General features: G+C 42.0%; 1 protein-coding gene across 10 annotated transcripts in view; it reads right to left on the reverse strand.

The window, feature by feature from the left end:
* Window positions 1-18990, reverse strand: part of DLG2 (discs large MAGUK scaffold protein 2) — a 1610676-nt gene that overhangs the window by 17329 nt on the left and 1574357 nt on the right. For 7 of the 10 annotated variants that reach the window (XM_075337519.1, XM_075337521.1, XM_075337525.1 and 4 more), the window contains one exon: window positions 16077-16176. In XM_075337519.1, the coding sequence (XP_075193634.1) occupies window positions 16077-16176 (100 nt within the window). Of the gene's footprint in view, window positions 1-13754; window positions 13801-16076; window positions 16177-18990 lie in introns of all 10 variants that reach the window. The other 3 variants (XM_075337520.1, XM_075337528.1, XM_075337529.1) reach the window with 1 other exon arrangement.

Raw genomic sequence — 18990 nt, forward strand, 5'->3', positions numbered from 1 at the left:
TTTGGGGGGTCATGGGTTTCATATCATTGCATTTCTGTATGCAAGGTGTCGATTCGTATTGAATTGATGATGCCCTACAACTTTGTAATTCACTTTTTTTCTCTATCTTGTTCCATTTTAGAGATAAAAATGCTAACTCTGTTGTTTTCCCCCAGGTGGCGCTATAGGTGGTTTCATTGCGTAGCGCATGGTTACTTTACTATACCTAGACACCACTTCTATGCCTATAGCTGCCGCTGTTCTCCAGTTAATGGTGGTGGACAGGATATGAGTGGACACACTGTATAAGTCATATAGTCAGTGGTGATTGTTTTACTATATCCTCAAGAAAAGTGGTGGTCCATGAAAGAAAAGGGATAACTAATGTCCAATATCATCTATGGTCTAGGAAGCCTTTACATACAAATCTGTCCACTGTTATCTTTCTTCAAAAGGGCTTCAATTTCCAATAAGAAAAATTCAATACATTATGGCAACACGTTACCAAAAACTCTCAACAGGTTGCAATTCCCATTACAACCATTGGGTGGCCACATATAGACAAATACAGCAGATGAAATAAGTATTGAACACGTAAGCAAATTTCTAAGTAAATATGTTTCTAAAGATGCTATTGACATGAATTTCTCACCATATGTCAGTAACAACCCATCTAATCCACACAGGTAAGAAAATCAAACTATACAAAAGTGATGGGTAATAATTAGAAATGTCAGGGAAAACGTATTGAACACTTTAACTGACATTTAATAATTCATACAAAATCCTTTTTTGGTGATGAAGCTTGAAGATGCCTCCTCTATGGAGAAACTAGTCGCCTGCATTGCTCAGGTGGGATTTTGGCCCATTCTCCCGCACAAATACTCTGAAGGTCCCATTGGCTCCATCTATGAACTCTGAGCTTTAGTTCCTTCCATACATTTTCTATTGGATTCAGCTCTAGTGATCGGCTCGGCCATTTTAGCAGATTTATTTTTTTCTCTCAAACCAGTTGAAAGTTTCCTTGGCTGTGTGTTTGGGATTATTGTTTGGCTGATATGTCCACCCCCATTTCATCTTCATCATCCTGGTAGATGGCAACAGATTTTTATCAAGAATGTCTCTGTACATTTGTCCATTCATCTTTATTTCAATTACAGGACGTTTGATGTGCCGTATACCCCCACCATGATTTTCCTATCTGCACACTTCAGTGTTGTTGGTGTTTTTGGGGTGATTTGCCTTATGGCCTCCAAAGAGTTCAATTTTGGTTTCCTCTGACCAGATTATAGTCTCCCAGTATTTCACAGATATAAATGTCTAAATGTTGTTCAGCAAACCTTGAACACTCTTGAACATGCCTTTTAATCAGCAATGGAGTCTTGTGTGGTGAGCGTACAATACAGGCCAAGGATGGAGAATGCATTACTTATTGTTTTCTTTGAAACAACTGTACAGGCTGATTCCAGTCTTTCTATAGCTCTCCAAAGGTAGTTCTTGGCTCTTGGACAACTATTCTGATAATTCCTTTCACTCCTATGTCTGAAATCTATAGGGGAGCACCTGGATGTTGACAATTTACACAGCATTGACATTCTTTCCACTTCCGGATTATGGCCTCAACAGCACTCACTGGATCCTTCAGTAATTTATACACAGTGCCTTGCGAAAGTATTCGCCCCCCTTGAATTTTTCAACCTTTTCCCACATTTCACGCTTCAAACATAAAGATACAAATTTAAATTTTATGGTGAAGAATCAACAACAAGTGGGGCACAATTGTGAAGGTGAACGATATTTATTGTTTTTTTAAATTTGTTTGAAATATAAATAACTAAAAATTGGGGCGTGCAATTTTATTAGTCCCCTTTACTTTCAGTGCAGTAAACTCACTCCAGAAGTTGATTGAGGATCTCTGAATGATGCAATGTTGTCCTAAATGACTGATGATGATAAATATAAGCCCCTGTGTGTAATCAAGTCTCCGTATAAATGCACCTGCTCTGTGATAGTCTCAGGGTTCTGTGTAAAGCGCAGAGAGCATCATGAAGACCAAGGAACACAACAGGCAGGTCCGTGATACTGTTGTGGAGAAGTTTAAAGCCGGATTTGGTACCAAAAAGATTTCGAAAACTTTAAACATCCCAAGAAGCACTAAGCAAGCGATCATATTGAAATGGAAGGAGAATCATACCACTGCAAATCTACCAAGACCCGGCCATCCATCCAAACTGTCATCTCACACAAGGAGAAGACTGATCAGAGATGCAGCCAAGAGGCCCATGATCACTCTGGATGAACTGCAGAGATTTGCAGCTGAGGTGGGACAGTCTGTCCATAGGACAACAATCAGTCGTACACTGCACAAATCTGGGCTTTATGGAAGAGTGGCAAGAAGAAAGCCATTTCTCAAAGATATCCATAAAAAGTGTCATTTAAAGTTTGCCACAAGCCACCTGGAGACACCAAACATGTGGAAGAAGGTGCTCTGGTCAGATGAAACCATTGAACGTTTTGTGCACAATGACAAACGATATGTTTGGCGTAAAAGCAACACAGCTCATCACCCTGAACACATCATCCCCACTGTCAAACATGGTGGTGGCAGAATCATGGTTTGGGCCTGCTTTTCTTCATCAGGGACAGGGAAGATGGTTAAAATTGATGGGAAGATGGATGGAGCCAAATACAGGACCATTCTTGAAGAAAACCTGTTGAAGTCTGCAAAAGACCTGAGACTGGGACGGAGATTTGCCTTCCAACAAGACAATGATCCCAAACATAAAGCAAAATCTACAATGGAATGGTTCACAAATAAACGTATCCAGGTGTTAGAATGGCCAAGTCACAGTCCAGACCTGAACCCAATCGAGAATCTGTGGAAAGAGCTGAAAACTGCTGATCACAAACGCCTCCATCCAACCTCACTTAGCGCCAGCTGTTTACAAAGGAAGAATGGGCGAGAATTTCAGCCTCTCCATGTGCAAAACTGATAGACACATACCCCAAGAGACTGCAGCTGTAATCGCAGCAAAAGGGGGCGCTACAAAGTATTAACTTAAAGGGGACGAATAATATTGCACGCCCCAATTTTCAGTTTATTATTTTTTATAAAAGTTTAACCCCTTCAGCCCCGGGGCACTCTCCGTTTTTGTTTTTTGCTCCCCTTCTTCCGAGAGCCGTAACTTTTTTATTTTTCCGTCAATCTTGCCATATGAGGGCTTGTTTTTTGCGGGACAAGTTGTACTTTTAAATGAAACCATAAGTTTTACCATATGGTGTACTGGAAAACAGCAAAAAATTTCCAAGTGTGGAAAAACTGCAAAAAAAGTGTGATGGCACAATAGTTTTTGGGATGTTTTATTCACCGTGTTCACTATATGGTAAAACTGATGTGTCGTTGTGATGCCTGAGGTCGGTGCGAGTTTGTAGACAGCAAACATGTATAGGTTTACTTGTATCTAAGGGGTTAAAAAAAATTCACAAGCTTGTCCAATAAAAGTGGCGCACGTTTTGCGCCATTTTCCGAAACACGTAGCGTCCTTATTTTTTGGGATCTATGGCTCAGTGATGGCTTATTTTTTGCGTCTCGAGCTGACGTTTCTAATGGTACCATTTTTGCGCAGATGCTACGTTTTGATCGCCTGTTATTGCATTTTGCGTAAAACTTGCGGCGACCAAAAAACGTAATTTTGGCGTTTGGAATTTTTTTGCCACTACACTGGATACCAATCAGATTAATTGATTTTATATTTTGATAGATCGGGCATTTCTGAACGCAGCAATACCAAATATGTGTATATTTATTTATTTTTTAACCCTTTAATTTTCAATGGGGGGAAAGGGGGGTGATTTGAACTTTTAGGGTTTTGTTTTTTTTTGTTTTAAACTTTTTTTTTAAATTTTTTTTTTATTTTACTAGTCCCCCTAGGGGGCTATAGCGATCAGCAATCCGATCGCTCTGCACTATCTGTTGATCACAGCTATACAGCTGTAAACAGCAGATTCAGTCACTTCCTGTTTCCCTCTGCTACCGGCCAAGTGTAAACGAAAGTAAAACTTCATAGCTGCAGGCGTCATCACATGACCCAGTGCTACGATGGCAACCACCGAAAGTCACGTGATCACGCACATGACTTCCGGTGGGGACGGCGGTAAGTAAAAATCATGGCCGCGCGCATATAGATCTCGCTGCCAGACTTTGGCAGCGAGATTTAAGGTGTTAAATGTTGCGAGTGGAAGCGATTCCACTCGCAACATGCAGGCACACATGTCAGCTGTTGAAAACAGCTGATATGTGTGCCGACAGCCGCCGCCTGCCCGCGGCAGGGGGCGGGGCTTAACGGGACACGCTCCATGACGGATATATTCGTCCATGGTCGTGAAGGGGTTAAAATAAGCAATAAATATCGTTCAACTTCACAATTGTATCCACTTGTTGTTGATTCTTCACCATAATATTAAAATGTTTATCTTTATGTTTGAAGCCTGAAATGTTGGAAACGGTTGAAAAATGTAAGGGGGGACGAATACTTTTGCAAGGCACTGTATTCCTCTGTAACCAATGCCATCATTATATTTTGCAACAACAAGGTTGCGAAGGTCTTAAGACAGCTCTCTCGTTTTACCCATCATGAGATGTTTATTGTGTGATAATGAGCCATCTTTTTATAGTAAGTGCGTTCTAATTACTGATAGACTTCAGATGGTGTCATGACTTTCCATGGCTTTTTGCACCTCTGTTTATTCATGTGTTCAATACTTTTTCCCTGTGTTATTTCTCATTATTACACATAACTTAGTTTATGGACATTTTTGGTTTCATTTCTCTACCTGTGTAGATTGGATGGGTTGTTATCGACTTCTGGTGAGAAATTCATGTCAATAGCAGCTTTAGAAAAATATTTACTTGGAAAATTGGTGATGTGTTCAATACTTATTTCACCCACTGTATGTGGTATAAACATCTCCTGACACAATATCACAAAATCATGTATTCTTTCCAAAGCTGGTCAACGCGCTCCACTTATATGCCAAAACAAAGTGTAAGGAAGGCCACCATCGATAGTAGAATCGCATCTTATGCCAACACCGTTGATGAACAGAGACAAGGCCCTTTGGCTTAGATGACCAGGTGGAGTAAAAGGTGGATATTCAAGGAGGATAAATAACAATTTGGGTGCCATTTTTATTTTTTCAGAGATCCCCCTTCATGCGAAATATGCTGTGAAGACCTCCCGCTCACAGCTAACACCTCGTCCATGAAGTTAATGGGGAACATAAGTAAAAAATGAAACCTCACCCTGCCCCGGTCTCTCGGGTGTCCCTGAATGTAATGAATTTTACTTGTATGAACCCATTTTTTTCCTCTCCAGGGTCTTGCTCCACCTCTTACAGAAATATTTTGCATTTAATTGAGAAACTATATCTTGACCCATTTTCTGCCAGGATAAAAGCTCACTATTTCCTCCGAGACTGCACAACAAGAGGAATTCTGGAGAATATTATGGCTTTTAATATAAAAAATAAGTGAGGCTTAGTAATATTGAAAAAATGACCAAGCACCAAGACATAAAGATTTTATAGATTTTTTTTTTCTAAATGAATTTGCAGAAATTAGAGGCTTTTAGAACAAGATCAGCTTAAAATGTATCAATAGCAGCTCAGTAAATACTGGTTACAGGACTGGGGCAACTACCCATTATCCTCTTTAATGAGGACCTGTCATCGAGTCATAAGAGGTATTTTTTTTACTTTTATATTATTCCCGTTGTTCCCCAGAGTATTCCAATATTTGTTGTTGTATATACTCTTTTGGAATGCTGAGCCTTTTTATTTAGTTCATATTTTTCTGCTCTCATAGGATAATAATGCACAGCAGCCTAAAGACACGCCCCAGAGGATCTTGTAAGCAACACCCCCTTGGTAAAGACCTATTAAAATAAAAGGCCCATAGCTCTAGAAATATAGTTTGGATTAAAAAAAAAGATCAACAAGAACAAAACGGAATACTCATACGAGCAGCGGGAATAAAATAAGAGCAATAACTTCCCACTTTTCACTTCATAATAGGCCTCTTTCATAGAGGACAACATTTTGTTTTACTTTAAATTGTGTATATTATTAAAAAGGGGTCAAAGAGCTGATTAAAATGTTTGTTTTTCTCTACTCTTGTGCTTAGTTATGAGCTCTTCAAGGTTATATAAATTTTTCCTTCCAGCAAGGGGGTATTATCAGAGATTGGTCTCTGTGGGTGTTTACTTTTTCTACTCTATGACTGTGTCCAATCATAAAAAAGCAAAATAATAGAGGGGATAAAAAAGCAAGTACCCACAGAGAAGGTCAGTAACGAAATTCCGGCATGATCTGGTGATAAATTTCTTTTTCAAGCAAAGGGGTATTATCACAGATTCTTCTCTGTGCGTGTTTACTTTTTCCCCTCTATGACTGTGTCCAATCATAAAAAAGCAAAACAATAGAGGGGATAAAAAAGCAAGTACCCACAGAGACGTCAGTAATGAAATTCCAGCATGATCTGGTGATAAATTTATTTTTCAAGCAAAGGGGTATTATCACAGATTCTTCTCTGTGGGTGTTTCCTTTTTCCCCTCTATGACTATGTCCAATCATAAGAAGGTAACATATTAGAGGGGATAAAAAAGCAAGTACCCACAGAGACGGTCAGTAACGAAATTCCAGCATGATCTGGTGATAAATTTTTCCTTCAAGCAAGGGGGTATTATCAGAGAGTCCTCTCTGTAGGTATTTACTTTTTCCCCTTTATGACTATGTTCAATCATAAGAAGGAAACATATTAGAGGGGATAAAAAAGCAAGTAACCACAGAGAAGGTCAGTAACGAAATTCCAGCATGATCTGGTGATAAATTTTTCCTTCAAGCAAGGGGGTATTACCAGTTTCTTCTCTGTGGATGTTTACTTTTTCTCCTCTATGATTCTGCCCAATCATAAAAAAGCAACATAATAGATGGGATAAAAAAAAGCAAGTACCCACAGAGACGGTCAGTAACGAAATTCCAGCATGATATGGTGATAAATTTCTCTTTCATGCAAAGGGGTATTATCAGAGATTCTTCTCTGTGGGAGTTTCCTTTTCCCCCTCCATGACTTTGTCCAATCATAAAAAAGCAACATAATAGAGGGGATAAAAAAAAGCAAGTACCCACAGAGACGGTCAGTAACGAAATTCCAGCATGATCTGGTGATAAATTTCTTTCTCAAGCAAAGGGGTATTATCAGAGATTGGTCTCTGTGGGTGTTTCCTTTTTCCCCTCTATGACTCTGTCCAATCATAAAAAAATCAACATAATAGAGGGGTTAAAAAAAGCAAGTAACCACAGAGACGGTCAGTAACGAAATACCAGCATAATCAGGTGATAAAATATTAGTCCCATTGCTTGCTATCTTTACAGCTCCAGGAGAGGAGTAAATCTGAAGCGTTGGAGCAGTGTAGATCACTGTGGGAAGAGTTTTTGTCACATACATCACTCTGGTCCTACTATCGAGCATATTATCAATCTCCTTATTACCAGATACCAGTAATAATTCCAGAGCGCTGTATATGACAAACAAGGCATCTACGATGATCTTCCAATCTCCGGTACTTTGATGATTTTCACTTCTCTGGTGCTCCAAGCTGCAGCTGTCCTCCTCTCCCGGAGCTGTAAAGTCAGGAAGAGACCGGAGGAGTGACAAGTTCTCAGAAAGATGGTGAAACACATCAAATCTCACCGGCTGACACTGAAAATGCCGGATTCTGACCTTCTCTGGGGGCGTTTGTTTGTTTTTTTGCTCCTCTATGATGTTGCCTTTTTATGATTAGGCAGTGTCATAGAGGAGAAAAGGAAAAAAGAAACACCTCCCAGAGAAGAATCTTTTACCACACCCTTTACTGAAGTGGAAATTTGCATATTGTGTGCCTTAAACTTCAAAAACCTATATGTTTGCAACATTTTTGTCATCTTTTCAGCCCCTTTTTATACAGTTCAAAATAAAAAAAGATATTGTGAAAGATTTCCCTTTAATGGGTTGCCAGGCCTTAGAATACAAGGTATTTGCACACAGAATGGTTTGTGGATTCTACTGGAGCTGGTCTACTATGAAAATCCCCCTGAAAAATAGCTCAAACACCACTGGTAAAAAAATTCCTATTCCTATCTATTGTAAAACGAATTGTTGGTCAAGAATAAAGTCTTTTGAGCATTTTTCTTTCACTTTAAGGTTTTGAAAAAGAAAAAACAAAAGTATATAAAACTTATTTGAAGCGCCTCCTGATGGAAAATACTCCAAACAAGGTAACGCCTAATTAAAAAGTTGCAAAATAACACTTCATGGAAAAAAAAAAATGCTTGAAAAACTCTTCAAAAATGGTGAGGACAAGAAAAATCCCTCAAAAAAACTTTTCATTGTAGGAACTTTCTCTAAAGTGGTTTCCACTACAAAACTCATCATTTTTGACCGCCTCTAACAAAGTGCACGAGCACATAGACCAGGTTGTCAATCATTGAAGAGACCCGCCCACTGGACTCCTAAGTATAAAAGTAGCAGTGGTCTAACATATAAATTTTGGGGGGGGGGTCGAAATATCATGGCCAGTCAATAGGTGGATTAGGGAAAAGTGTTCATATATGGCGACTTCTGTCACATTTATTATCCAGTGCAGTTTTAGAGCAGTTGCCATCGGTCTGGTCTGGTTGTACTCCGTCTAGCTTTACGGCACTATTAATAAATCTACCGTAACGTTTCATATTCTCAATGCCACGCGGCCTATCTTGTGCTGTGGGGAGTCATTATTTGTACTCATTGAAGCGTGGGATTATTTTTGGCTTTTGTCTTTGTTTTCATCTTGATGCATTTTCACGTTGAGAAATATCCATTTCGATGGTATAGACAAAACCGGCAGCTGCTGAGTAGTGGATTTTGTAATTTTTCATTTATACCATTGTTACGCAGATCCTTCAACGCTAAACTGAAATAGCAGCATTTCTTAGACATCGTCCTCTTTGTGAACCCCCAAAACAATCAATTGCTTCTTAAAGAAGACCTATCACATCTGGGGAGTTCAAAATATAAAACCTTTCTCAAATACACTACTAACAAAAAGTTAGGGATATTTGGCTTTCGGGTGAAATTTTTGGATGATCCCATAATGCCCTCTGACCTTTTCAGGTGACCTTAATGTGACCTTCTCTAATCTTTTGAATGCTCATGTCCAACTGTTCCATGATTCAGGACTTTTTCCACAACTCACTGTTCTCTAACAAGGACCTTAATAATTTGACAGCTGTGTGAGACTTCTTGCTTCTCATCTGAGAAATATCACCTCGTTGGGTGAGCCTTGGATTGAGCAACATGTAAACATGACAGACGTTTGCTGTATATCCAGAAAGAAGAAGGAACCACCCGGCACTATTCAGCAAGCACAACGCTCAATCCACTTGGTCCAGACTTGTCACCGCACTATATGGCAGCAGATCCATAGAGCAATGGAAGTGGTGCTCTTTCCATTAGACAACAATCCATATAGTTCATGAAACAAAGGCGGAAGGCATTCACCAGGTATGTTCAATAAAAAAGTTGTTTATTTGACCATCAGGTCAGGGAGAAAGGTGTGAGGGAGGTAGGAACACACAATCTGTCGGACGACGGCCGTTTTGCGTCTTTACAACTGACGCTTCCACGCTTCTACTCGTGAAAGCGTCAGTTGTAAAGACGCGAAACGGCCGTCGTCCAACGGATTGTGTGTTCCTACCTCCCTCACACCTTTGCTGTATACTTTGCTTTATACTGGATACTGTTATATAAGAAGAAATGTGAGATGATTCCTGTGTATTAAGGAGCAGCAGAAAGAGGTAAGAAACAGCAATTGAGGTAAATCCTGTGACAGGCTTCTCCTAGGTGCTGTGATGTCGGTGTTATTTGTAGTGGGAAACTCAGATTTACTTTTTTACACGAAGTTATATCCTCCTTTAAGAGACAAAACTCTTTACCTCTTCCAAGATCATTTAGAATGCTCCCAGAAATATGGGAACATCTTCCAGACTTTTAGAGGAATTTGAAAATCTCCTGGGAGTCACCTAAATCACTGAGAACCTTCTTGGAATAAGCAGTTCCAGAAGGTTTGCTTTGCCGGACAACCTCCTCTAATCACTCTAGCAACTTCCTTAACATATTCAATGTCACGGGTGTGTCACGGTTGACAGACAGTCGTGTGGTGTCTGGCAAAAGAAGGTCACAACATGCACAAAATGCTCCTTGACTTTCTATTGTTCCTGCTGTCAGTTTTCAGTGTACTAGTTAGCTCCTCTGGGTTTTCATCCTTTTCTCTTTAAGACCCAGCAGAGCCCGTCTTCCCTTCAGCTGCTAATCATCTGTATTTCCTCTTTGGGTTTAAAAGGAACCTGTCACCGTTTTTTCGGCCTATAAGCTGCGGCCACCACCACTGGGCTCTTATATACAGCATTCTAACATGCTGTATATAAAAGCCCAGGCCGCTGGGTATAACACAATGGCGCCGTTCTCCGGGACCGGCGCCTCCCCTTTTGACCATCTTCGTCTTCCTTATTCTGAAGCTGCAGTGCATGACGCGTCTACGTCATCCACACTGGCCGGCATTGAGGTCCTGCACAGGCGCACTTTGATCTGTCCTGAGCAAACTGCGCCTGCGCAGGACCTCAATGCCAGGCTTCAGAATAAAGAAGACCAAGATGGCCGAAAGGGGAGGCGCAGAACCTATCTAAGGTGGGGAGGGACTCCAGGAACCAGCGGAAGGTTTGGTCAGAATGTCTCCATCTCGCCTTCCCTAGACAAAAAGTTTCCCTTCCCTTTCGCTTGATAATTCCCTGTACCTAGCGTGATAACAAGTATTCTCTTGTGCTTCCCCTCTCTTCTACAACTTTTTACCTCAATTCACTTCACAATCTTTTACTTCTACCTGAAAACCCTCTTCCAATAAGAATATAACCTTGCAAAAAGTATTTTTCCAACCGGTGTTCCAAGGCCACCTCCACCTGACATATCTAGGGTTGCCCACCTCTTTTCCAGACCTTATGTACCTTGTATACATACTGTACACTTTATATAGCTGACAGTCAAGTGAGAGTTTGGCCAACAACTACTGTATACCTTCTGAATTCCCCATAGTTGCCCAATGCTGGGACCTTCTATATGGGGAAGGTGGAGTAAGGTGCTACCAGTGGTGGTTTACCTTGTTGGAGAGCAAAAGGATTGGGTGATTGGAGAGAGTGAATAATTGCGCACTTCAAACTCACAGAAAATCGGGGGGCCTCCTACAATTTAGATGGACGCTGTTCCTGCCGAGATTCGGTTGACCTTAATCAACGCTTCGCTGTTTGTGCCTCGTTTTTGCAAAAAAACTTTTATTTTGCTACTTTGCCTACTTTTTATCTTAGTCTCACATCACTTTGGTTGGGCTGTGAACCATAGAATGTTTCTTCTACCTGGGCACTGTCAGATTACATAGCGTTTGTTTGTAGTCTGTAACCATGGAGACACTTTTAATAACAAAGCCCTGGACAATATAATTAGCAACGTTTGCGTTTCCAGGCACTTACCATTTTACAGATGAGGAGACAGAGTGGGCCATGCCACTGTTCTCTATATTATCGAGCACCATCCCCAATGTAGAGGAGTTTCTGCTAAATTACTGGCAGTTGAGTATGTGAGGAGCTGGTTTCGGACGAAAGCCTATTGAATCAGTGGACCCCATAGCTCTAAGAGATTTGGACTGTTTACAGAACAGAGCGCCAGTTACGTCAATCTAATGGTTGTATATTATTAGAGATTGCTTACTTGTCAATTTATAGTGCACAATTTGAAGGGGGAAGGGGTTGTAAATGTGTGTGTCTAAGTTGACCTCCTTGGATTCTAATGTAATCAGCCCTGCAGTAGGATTCATTGTCTTGCATCAGGGGGGGGTGTGTGTGAATTCTATTGTTCCCCTCTCAGGGGGCCCCCTGATATATAATCCTGCAGACTGGGCGGAGACAGTCCTCTTTCATACTTGGAGCTTCATGAAAAAAAAATGTCTAAGTGGTGGCTGTGATGAGCACTTCTGCCCATCCAGGGGGCTGATCCAAGGAGAGGAAGAACAATAAGCCACATGTTTGGTCAGAGAGCTGGTGCTGTGCCGTGGACGGGGAAGATTTGTTGTTGCGGCTAGGTCCTGGTACCCATGAATGGACTATAGAGATTGCAGCTGAATACACATGCTGTGGTTGTGATATCCATTGTCTGGATTTGAGGAAGTATCCTAAGGAATACTGTTGATATCAATTGCCTGGATTTGACAAATTATCCTAAGGACTATTGTTGATATCCGTCATCTGGATTTGAGGAACTATCTTAAGGACTATTGTTGACGTCTATTATATGGATTTGAGGAAGTATCCTAAGGACTATTGTTTATATCTTTGTAGCCTCCATTCCAACACTCTTACACCCCTCCAATCTATCCTAAACTTTGAGGCCCGATTAATCCACCTCTCCCCTCGCTATTCCCTGGCCTCGCCACTCTGCCAATCCCTTCACTGGCTTCCCATTGCCCAAAGACTCCAGTTCTACACACTAACCATGACATACAAAGCCATCCTCACCCATCCCCTGTAGACTGTGAGGCCTCGCAGGCAGTGTCCTCTTGTATCCTCACCCATCCCCTGTAGACTGTGAGGCCTCGCGGGCAGGGTCCACTCTCCTCCTGTATCCTCACCCATCCACTGTAAACTGTGAGCCCTCATGGGCAGGGTCCTCTCTCCTCCTGTACCAGTCTGTTTTTGTAATGTTCATGATTGTTGTACTTGTTTTTTATTTATACCCTTTTCACTTGTAAAACGCCATGGAATAAATGGTGCTATAATAATAAATAATAATAACAATAATATACCATTTTATTTCATCTGGATGTTATAAAGGGGATACCATCTTCTTTGTGTCTTACAGGAACAAAATATAGTGCATGTTGAAATCCAACAACTTAGGTCCTTTATTCTTTTTCATGACATCTGTCCAATAGCAGATAATCACCAATTACTGATCTCCTGGTAAGCCCGCCCATGAGGAGTTTTTCAGAAATATAAGCTTGAAGTAACACACTTGCCGACTGTCCCGGAATGCCCTGGAGGCGCCAGGAAAATAAAGGAATCACTGCTTGACGCCTGAAAAGTTGACAAATATCCTTGACTTTATAGAAGACTCCTGGAACCTCCTGGAAAAGTTTACGGGATGCTTACCTATCAAACTAAGGCTCGGCACCCAGATGCACATTTAGGGGAGCGGGAAACAGGTGCGGCAGTAAAAAAGGGCAGTGGTTATTTTGGGAGAATTCTGGTGGAACACTCTCGAATCCCTCATGGGACTTTTCAAAAATTGCCATATAATTAAAGGATTTAAAAAAGTTTGTGTTTTCTAACATTGGTCCCCATCATCCTTACAAAGCATCGTAACAATGAATCAACAAGCAGCATTGGAAGACAAGCAAGTTCCATAGACAGTGTGGAGCGCTATCATCAGTTCATGCATTGACAGAGCAGATCGTTTCGGCATTCAATAGTGGGCAACAAAGAAAAAAAAAATTCCATCTGTGCATGCTGGGAGACGGGGCGGGACGCTTTGGGAAACAACAAAGGAAATGGACAAAATTTGCAAAAAAAAATAATTAAAAAATAAAAATTAAAAAAATGGGAAGAATGGGGAAGGGGACAAGATTTAAATGTTGTAGTGACCATTCCTGGGAACTTACTCAGAGCCTTTGTTCCATAGCCGTCGTCACCTAATCCGAGGCTGTCCTGCCCAGCAGTACCCAGAGAGTGAGCAATGAGAGAGGAAGAGGAGGCGCAGAAGAGGAAGGAAGAAGTCAGTGGAGTTGAAATGAATACTACCATGACAGACCGTGCCGAATAACAACCTGGATCCGCGCATCGTCCACTTAATGGATGGAACAAGGTGAAGTTTTGTTATAAGGGATTACAAACTTTTTAGGGGGGTATTACAAGCAGAATGACCTTGTAGAAAAATACTAAGTATTAAGGGTATAAAGTCGGGAACGTGATATTGACCTAAGGTGTTGAATCCGGTAAGATATATTGACCCCCCCATATAAATTGGGAACATAACTTGTGACGATGGTAAACTCTAGTCAAGGCCTGTGAAGGTCTCAGACCTTTTTTTTTAAGTAATACCTTATTTTTCCAACCAACTACTGTCATGAACCCATAAGAAGTATTGAATGGGTTGAGGTCAATTTGGGCCAATACATGGCTTTGTTGGGACCAATGGAAAAATGATTCCCCTCCATCTATCCATCTCGAACATGTTCTTGCCCCCTTTTAACCACAACATAACTTCTATTGTTGGCATTGTACATATCATCCACGTCTAATAGGTTTTTTGTGATCATCCCAAAGACTATTGTCGGATTCCGTTGACTTAAGGCCGCTTTACACGCTGCGATCTCGCTAGCGAGATCGCTAGCGAGCATACCCGCCCCCATCGGTTGTGCGTCACGGGCAAATCGCTGCCCGTGGCGCACAACATCACTCAGACCCGTCACACGGACTTACCTTCCCTAGCGACGTCGCTGTGTCCGGCGAACCGCCTCCTTTCTAAGGGGGTGGTTCGTTCGGCGTCACAGCGACGTCACTAAGCGGCCCCCAATCGAAGCGGAGGGGCGGAGATGAGCGGGACGAACATCCCGCCCACCTCCTTCCTTCCTCATTGCGGGCGGTCGCAAGTAAGGTGAGGTTCCTCATTCCTGCGGTGTCACACATAGTGATGTGTGCTGCCGCAGGAACGACCAACAACCTGCGTCCTGCAACATCAACGATATTTGGGAAATGGACAGCGTGTCAACGATCAACGATAAGGTGAGTATTTTTGATCGTTAGCGGTCGCTCGTACGTGTCACACGCAACTAGGTCCGCTAACAAGGCTGGATGTGCGTCACGAATTCCGTGACCCCAACGACATCTCATTAGCGATGTCGTTGTGTGTAAAGCGGCCTTTAGTCGAAACATGGAGGCCCTGGGACACTTCCTAGCTGATCATCAATAAAGGTCTCGGGCTACATTGTACACAGTATTGTATAATGTCACAGCCTAAAGGCGGCAATATAGCTATCCGCCAAGACAGCCTTCCCTCCTACACCTGCACACTCGGTACGGCTAAGCATGCATGTGTTTGGAACGTGGAAAGGGGAGGAGGACACTAACAAACTTCTGTGACAATGGCTTATGTTTCCTAAAAATAAACTAATTGGACATGTTAAAAGCCAACAACCTTACCCTTATTTACCCTAAAACTTATTTTGGCAGGGTGGAAATCACCCCCATACACATGAGATGTTCATATTGTCATATTCGGCTAATGTGTATGGTCAGCTAAATTCAACCGAACACTGAATATAGGCAACGGAAGAAGGGGTCAACATGGACTTTTGGGCTAATTTTGGTATAAATTGGTGAACACCAAGTTGTACTAATGCCGGTAACCAAAAAGAGGTCTCCTAGTTCATTCTAATTGGTTTTTCTCATTTACTACAAAGCAAAAAGCTATGGTTGGCTAAACCATACACTGAATATAGGCAACGGAGGAAGGGATTAACATGGAATTCTGAACCAATTTTGGTAAAAATTGGTGAAGACCAAATGGTACATTAGGCTTTCCTCATTCACTACCTGGTAAGAAGCTGGTGGTCTTTTCTACAAGGTCAATCTGTTGTCAAGTGGAAGCAGCCAAGGGTCTATCAAGGAGTGGAGGTTCATCATGCCTCGCGTCTCAGCATCGATCACAGATATTTGGTCTACCCACCTGACTGCTGCTCCCATTTTACAAAGAGGGGGTGGATTTGGATCGAATTTATGGTCCCAAAGGTTATCCCATAGAGGAAAAAGCCAAAGGATCCAGGGTGTATTCATGCAGAGGTCACAGTAGCAATGCCTCTCCTGCCTATTGGACCTGTATGCCTGGATGTGTGACAGGGTGAGAGGGAGGGATCGTGTCATGCGTGTCACCCGTTTTTGCTTTTTGTGCCACACGTGACATCGTCTCCGCGACTTCTACTTACGGTCAGGATCGCTTGATTCTTGCTCACTTTGCTCCTTGTTCTTGTAGAATGGGAACTTTCGTGAAAAGATGAGGTTCTTTTTACGCCTGTCATTGAATGACTGTGAAGGAGAGAAGGCATGGGGCAAAAACAGGGGCGTCTAATTCTTGTCACACTCATGCTGACAAAACTAGTGTGTAAATGTGGATACAACTACAGTGACCAAAGTATCTGCCAGAAACAAATATATTCAAAAATAGAGATATTCAAATTTTTTTAACATTTTTAATATTTTAAGTCAGTTTTGGGTTAGTACACGATTACATATATCCTGCCTTCCTTTGTAACGGTAACTACACATCTATAAAATAAAATTAGGCTAATGTGTAATCCCATTGTCATGGTTCTGTCATGTTTAATTCCATTGTCAGGCCTCGGGTCCTGCACTTGTGTTGGGAGAGGCCTGTTGTGATTGCTCCGCTTCTTTAGGGAGGAATCTCGCCGGGAACGCCACCAGTCGTAGTTCCTGTTCTGCAGTGAGTGTTCTGGCTCATGCGTGTACTCTGTTCTGATCTAGTCTTCCTACCCCGGACCACCATTACCCTTCTCCGCACGTGCCCGTGACTCTGACATTACCGCCCTGGCTTCTGACCTCCAGCTCGTACCCCGACCTCGGCTCTGCTTTCTCCCTGTGTACCTTACATGACTTCCTGGCTTCTGAACTCCGGCTCATACCCTGACCTCGGCTCAGCATTCTCCCTGTGTTCCATATGTGACCTCCTGGCTCAAGACCTCCGGCTTGCTTGACTTTCCCACCACTAGTTGCATCAAGTGACACTTAGTGGTTGAAAGTCACACCAATGGCCTCGAAATCTCAAAAACGTGCGTCTTCTATGTCCCAAATTCCCATGGTTTTTTTTTTTTTTCTATGTTTTTGAAAGGTACATTAAGCCCTGAGAGTCATGGGTGGAAACCATAAGTCTGAGGACTTAATAAGGCACTGTTGGGTCATTGATACTAGTGGAAGTAGTTGTCATGTGGTGTTCAGCTTCACTCACTGGGTGTCATGGCAGCGTTGGACTCTATTCACACCACAGAGTCTGACACAATTTGAGGTCTCTTAGTTGCTTATCCTGACTTGGCTCGTTGGCTGTTTTAGCTTCACTGCTCTCCAGTCCAGCAGGAGTTAATTCCTGCTGGCTTTATAAACTGCTGTAAGGAGCTCAGGCTGCTTTCATCACTCACAGCTGTCTTCACTGTTTATAAGGTACTGGATTCGGTTGCCTGTCGCCGAATATAGCTCAGCATTGCTGCAGCGATACCGGTCTCATTGTAGTGATCCAGAGCCTGGTAATCTATTGTGTGCTTTCCTGTGTGGTGTGGAAATATCCCTGTTGTTAGTTTATTTCCTTCCTCTGTTTTATTTCTTCCTGGGCACGTATTGTCTCTCTCCTGTGTCTGATTGCAGTGTGCTTGTCTGTTGGTTTTTCCCCTGTCTGTGGTATTTGTGGGGTTTGCTTCTCCGGTCCCTGCACCTCTAGGGATGGGGGAGAGGGGGTGTTAGTTCAGGGCTCGGACAGGAGTTAGGGTCATGCAGGAAGTCCAGACCTGGCTACCATCAAGCCTACCTCTGGGATAAGGGACAGAGCAGGATCCCTAGTCTGAGGGCCAGGTTAGAGGTCCCTTTTCCAGTTATCCCTGCAATCCCGTGACAGTAGTGGTATGGTTAGATAAATGTGTGTCGTCTTTTTTTGCAAAGATCTGATGAAATAGAGTGTCAAATGCAAATCAGGGTGAAAGTGCCCTGGGGGCGTGTCAATGCAGAGAATGCTCCTCCCAAGTGCACAGACACGCCCCCAGTGCACCTAAACATTCCACATTCAAATGAATGGGAAAAAAATGCAATTAAAAATCAGATAAAAATATGGGTATGTTACGCAGTTTTTTTTCCTGCCAACACTCACAATAATCAGCTGCAAATACTCAACATGTGCACAAAGCCTTACTGTGGGTATTGACGAATGACGCCTATTGACTCCCTAAAAATAACGATTGATAGAATTGTGTATTAACTGGGACGTATTTCTATATATTTCTAAAGTATCTTCCTTCATATTGGGAGTCTTAAGACACACGACTGACATCTGCAGCTTCACGCCACTGACGTCTGTGACTCTCGTTACTGTTACTTTGGTGAAACGCTTCTCGTTAGTCTTTAGAGACTTATTTTCCCTTTTCTCGCTACTTTGCGCTCAGAACGCGTCTGCTTGACATCTCTTATTATATTTTCTTCATGTGTGATAGGAACTATTTTTAGATAGTAATTTATTTTGCTGTAATGTAAAGAGCCGCGCGGCCGAACGTTCACACCCCGGTGACTTCTCCAGTCACTGCACAATTATTATATGCATCGGTGCCGGAAGCTTCTGACCCTTTACAGATCATAGGATACAAAATATGCGCATCCGTATTCAACGAGAGGGCGTCTATCATTGATGTATTGTCTATTGATCTCATCTATGGAGCCACCGATCTCACATCTATCTAATATATCTGCAGTGTATAATATCTGTCAGTGTATTATCTACATATGTGTTACAGATAGTCTGCAATCTATTAACAAATGGCAACACCCACATTTCCAAACGGTGAAAAATGGCATATTACAAGCCCATGTACATAATGATTCAGCTCTGGGAATGAGCCACTGGAAAAAGGCTCATCACAAGACCACATTGTGTACATGGGCTGGAATAAATGCTATTTTTCACTTTTTTAAAAAATAAAAAAAATAAAAAATCTATCTATCCCTCTATCTATCTATCCATCCCTCTATCTATCTATCCCTCTATCTATCTATCCATCCCTCTATCTATCTATCTATCTATCTATCCCTCTATCTATCTATCTATCTATCTATCCCTCTATCTATCTA

Source organism: Anomaloglossus baeobatrachus, chromosome 2 (genome assembly GCF_048569485.1).
Source record: "Anomaloglossus baeobatrachus isolate aAnoBae1 chromosome 2, aAnoBae1.hap1, whole genome shotgun sequence".
NCBI classification, from domain to species: domain Eukaryota; kingdom Metazoa; phylum Chordata; class Amphibia; order Anura; family Aromobatidae; genus Anomaloglossus; species Anomaloglossus baeobatrachus.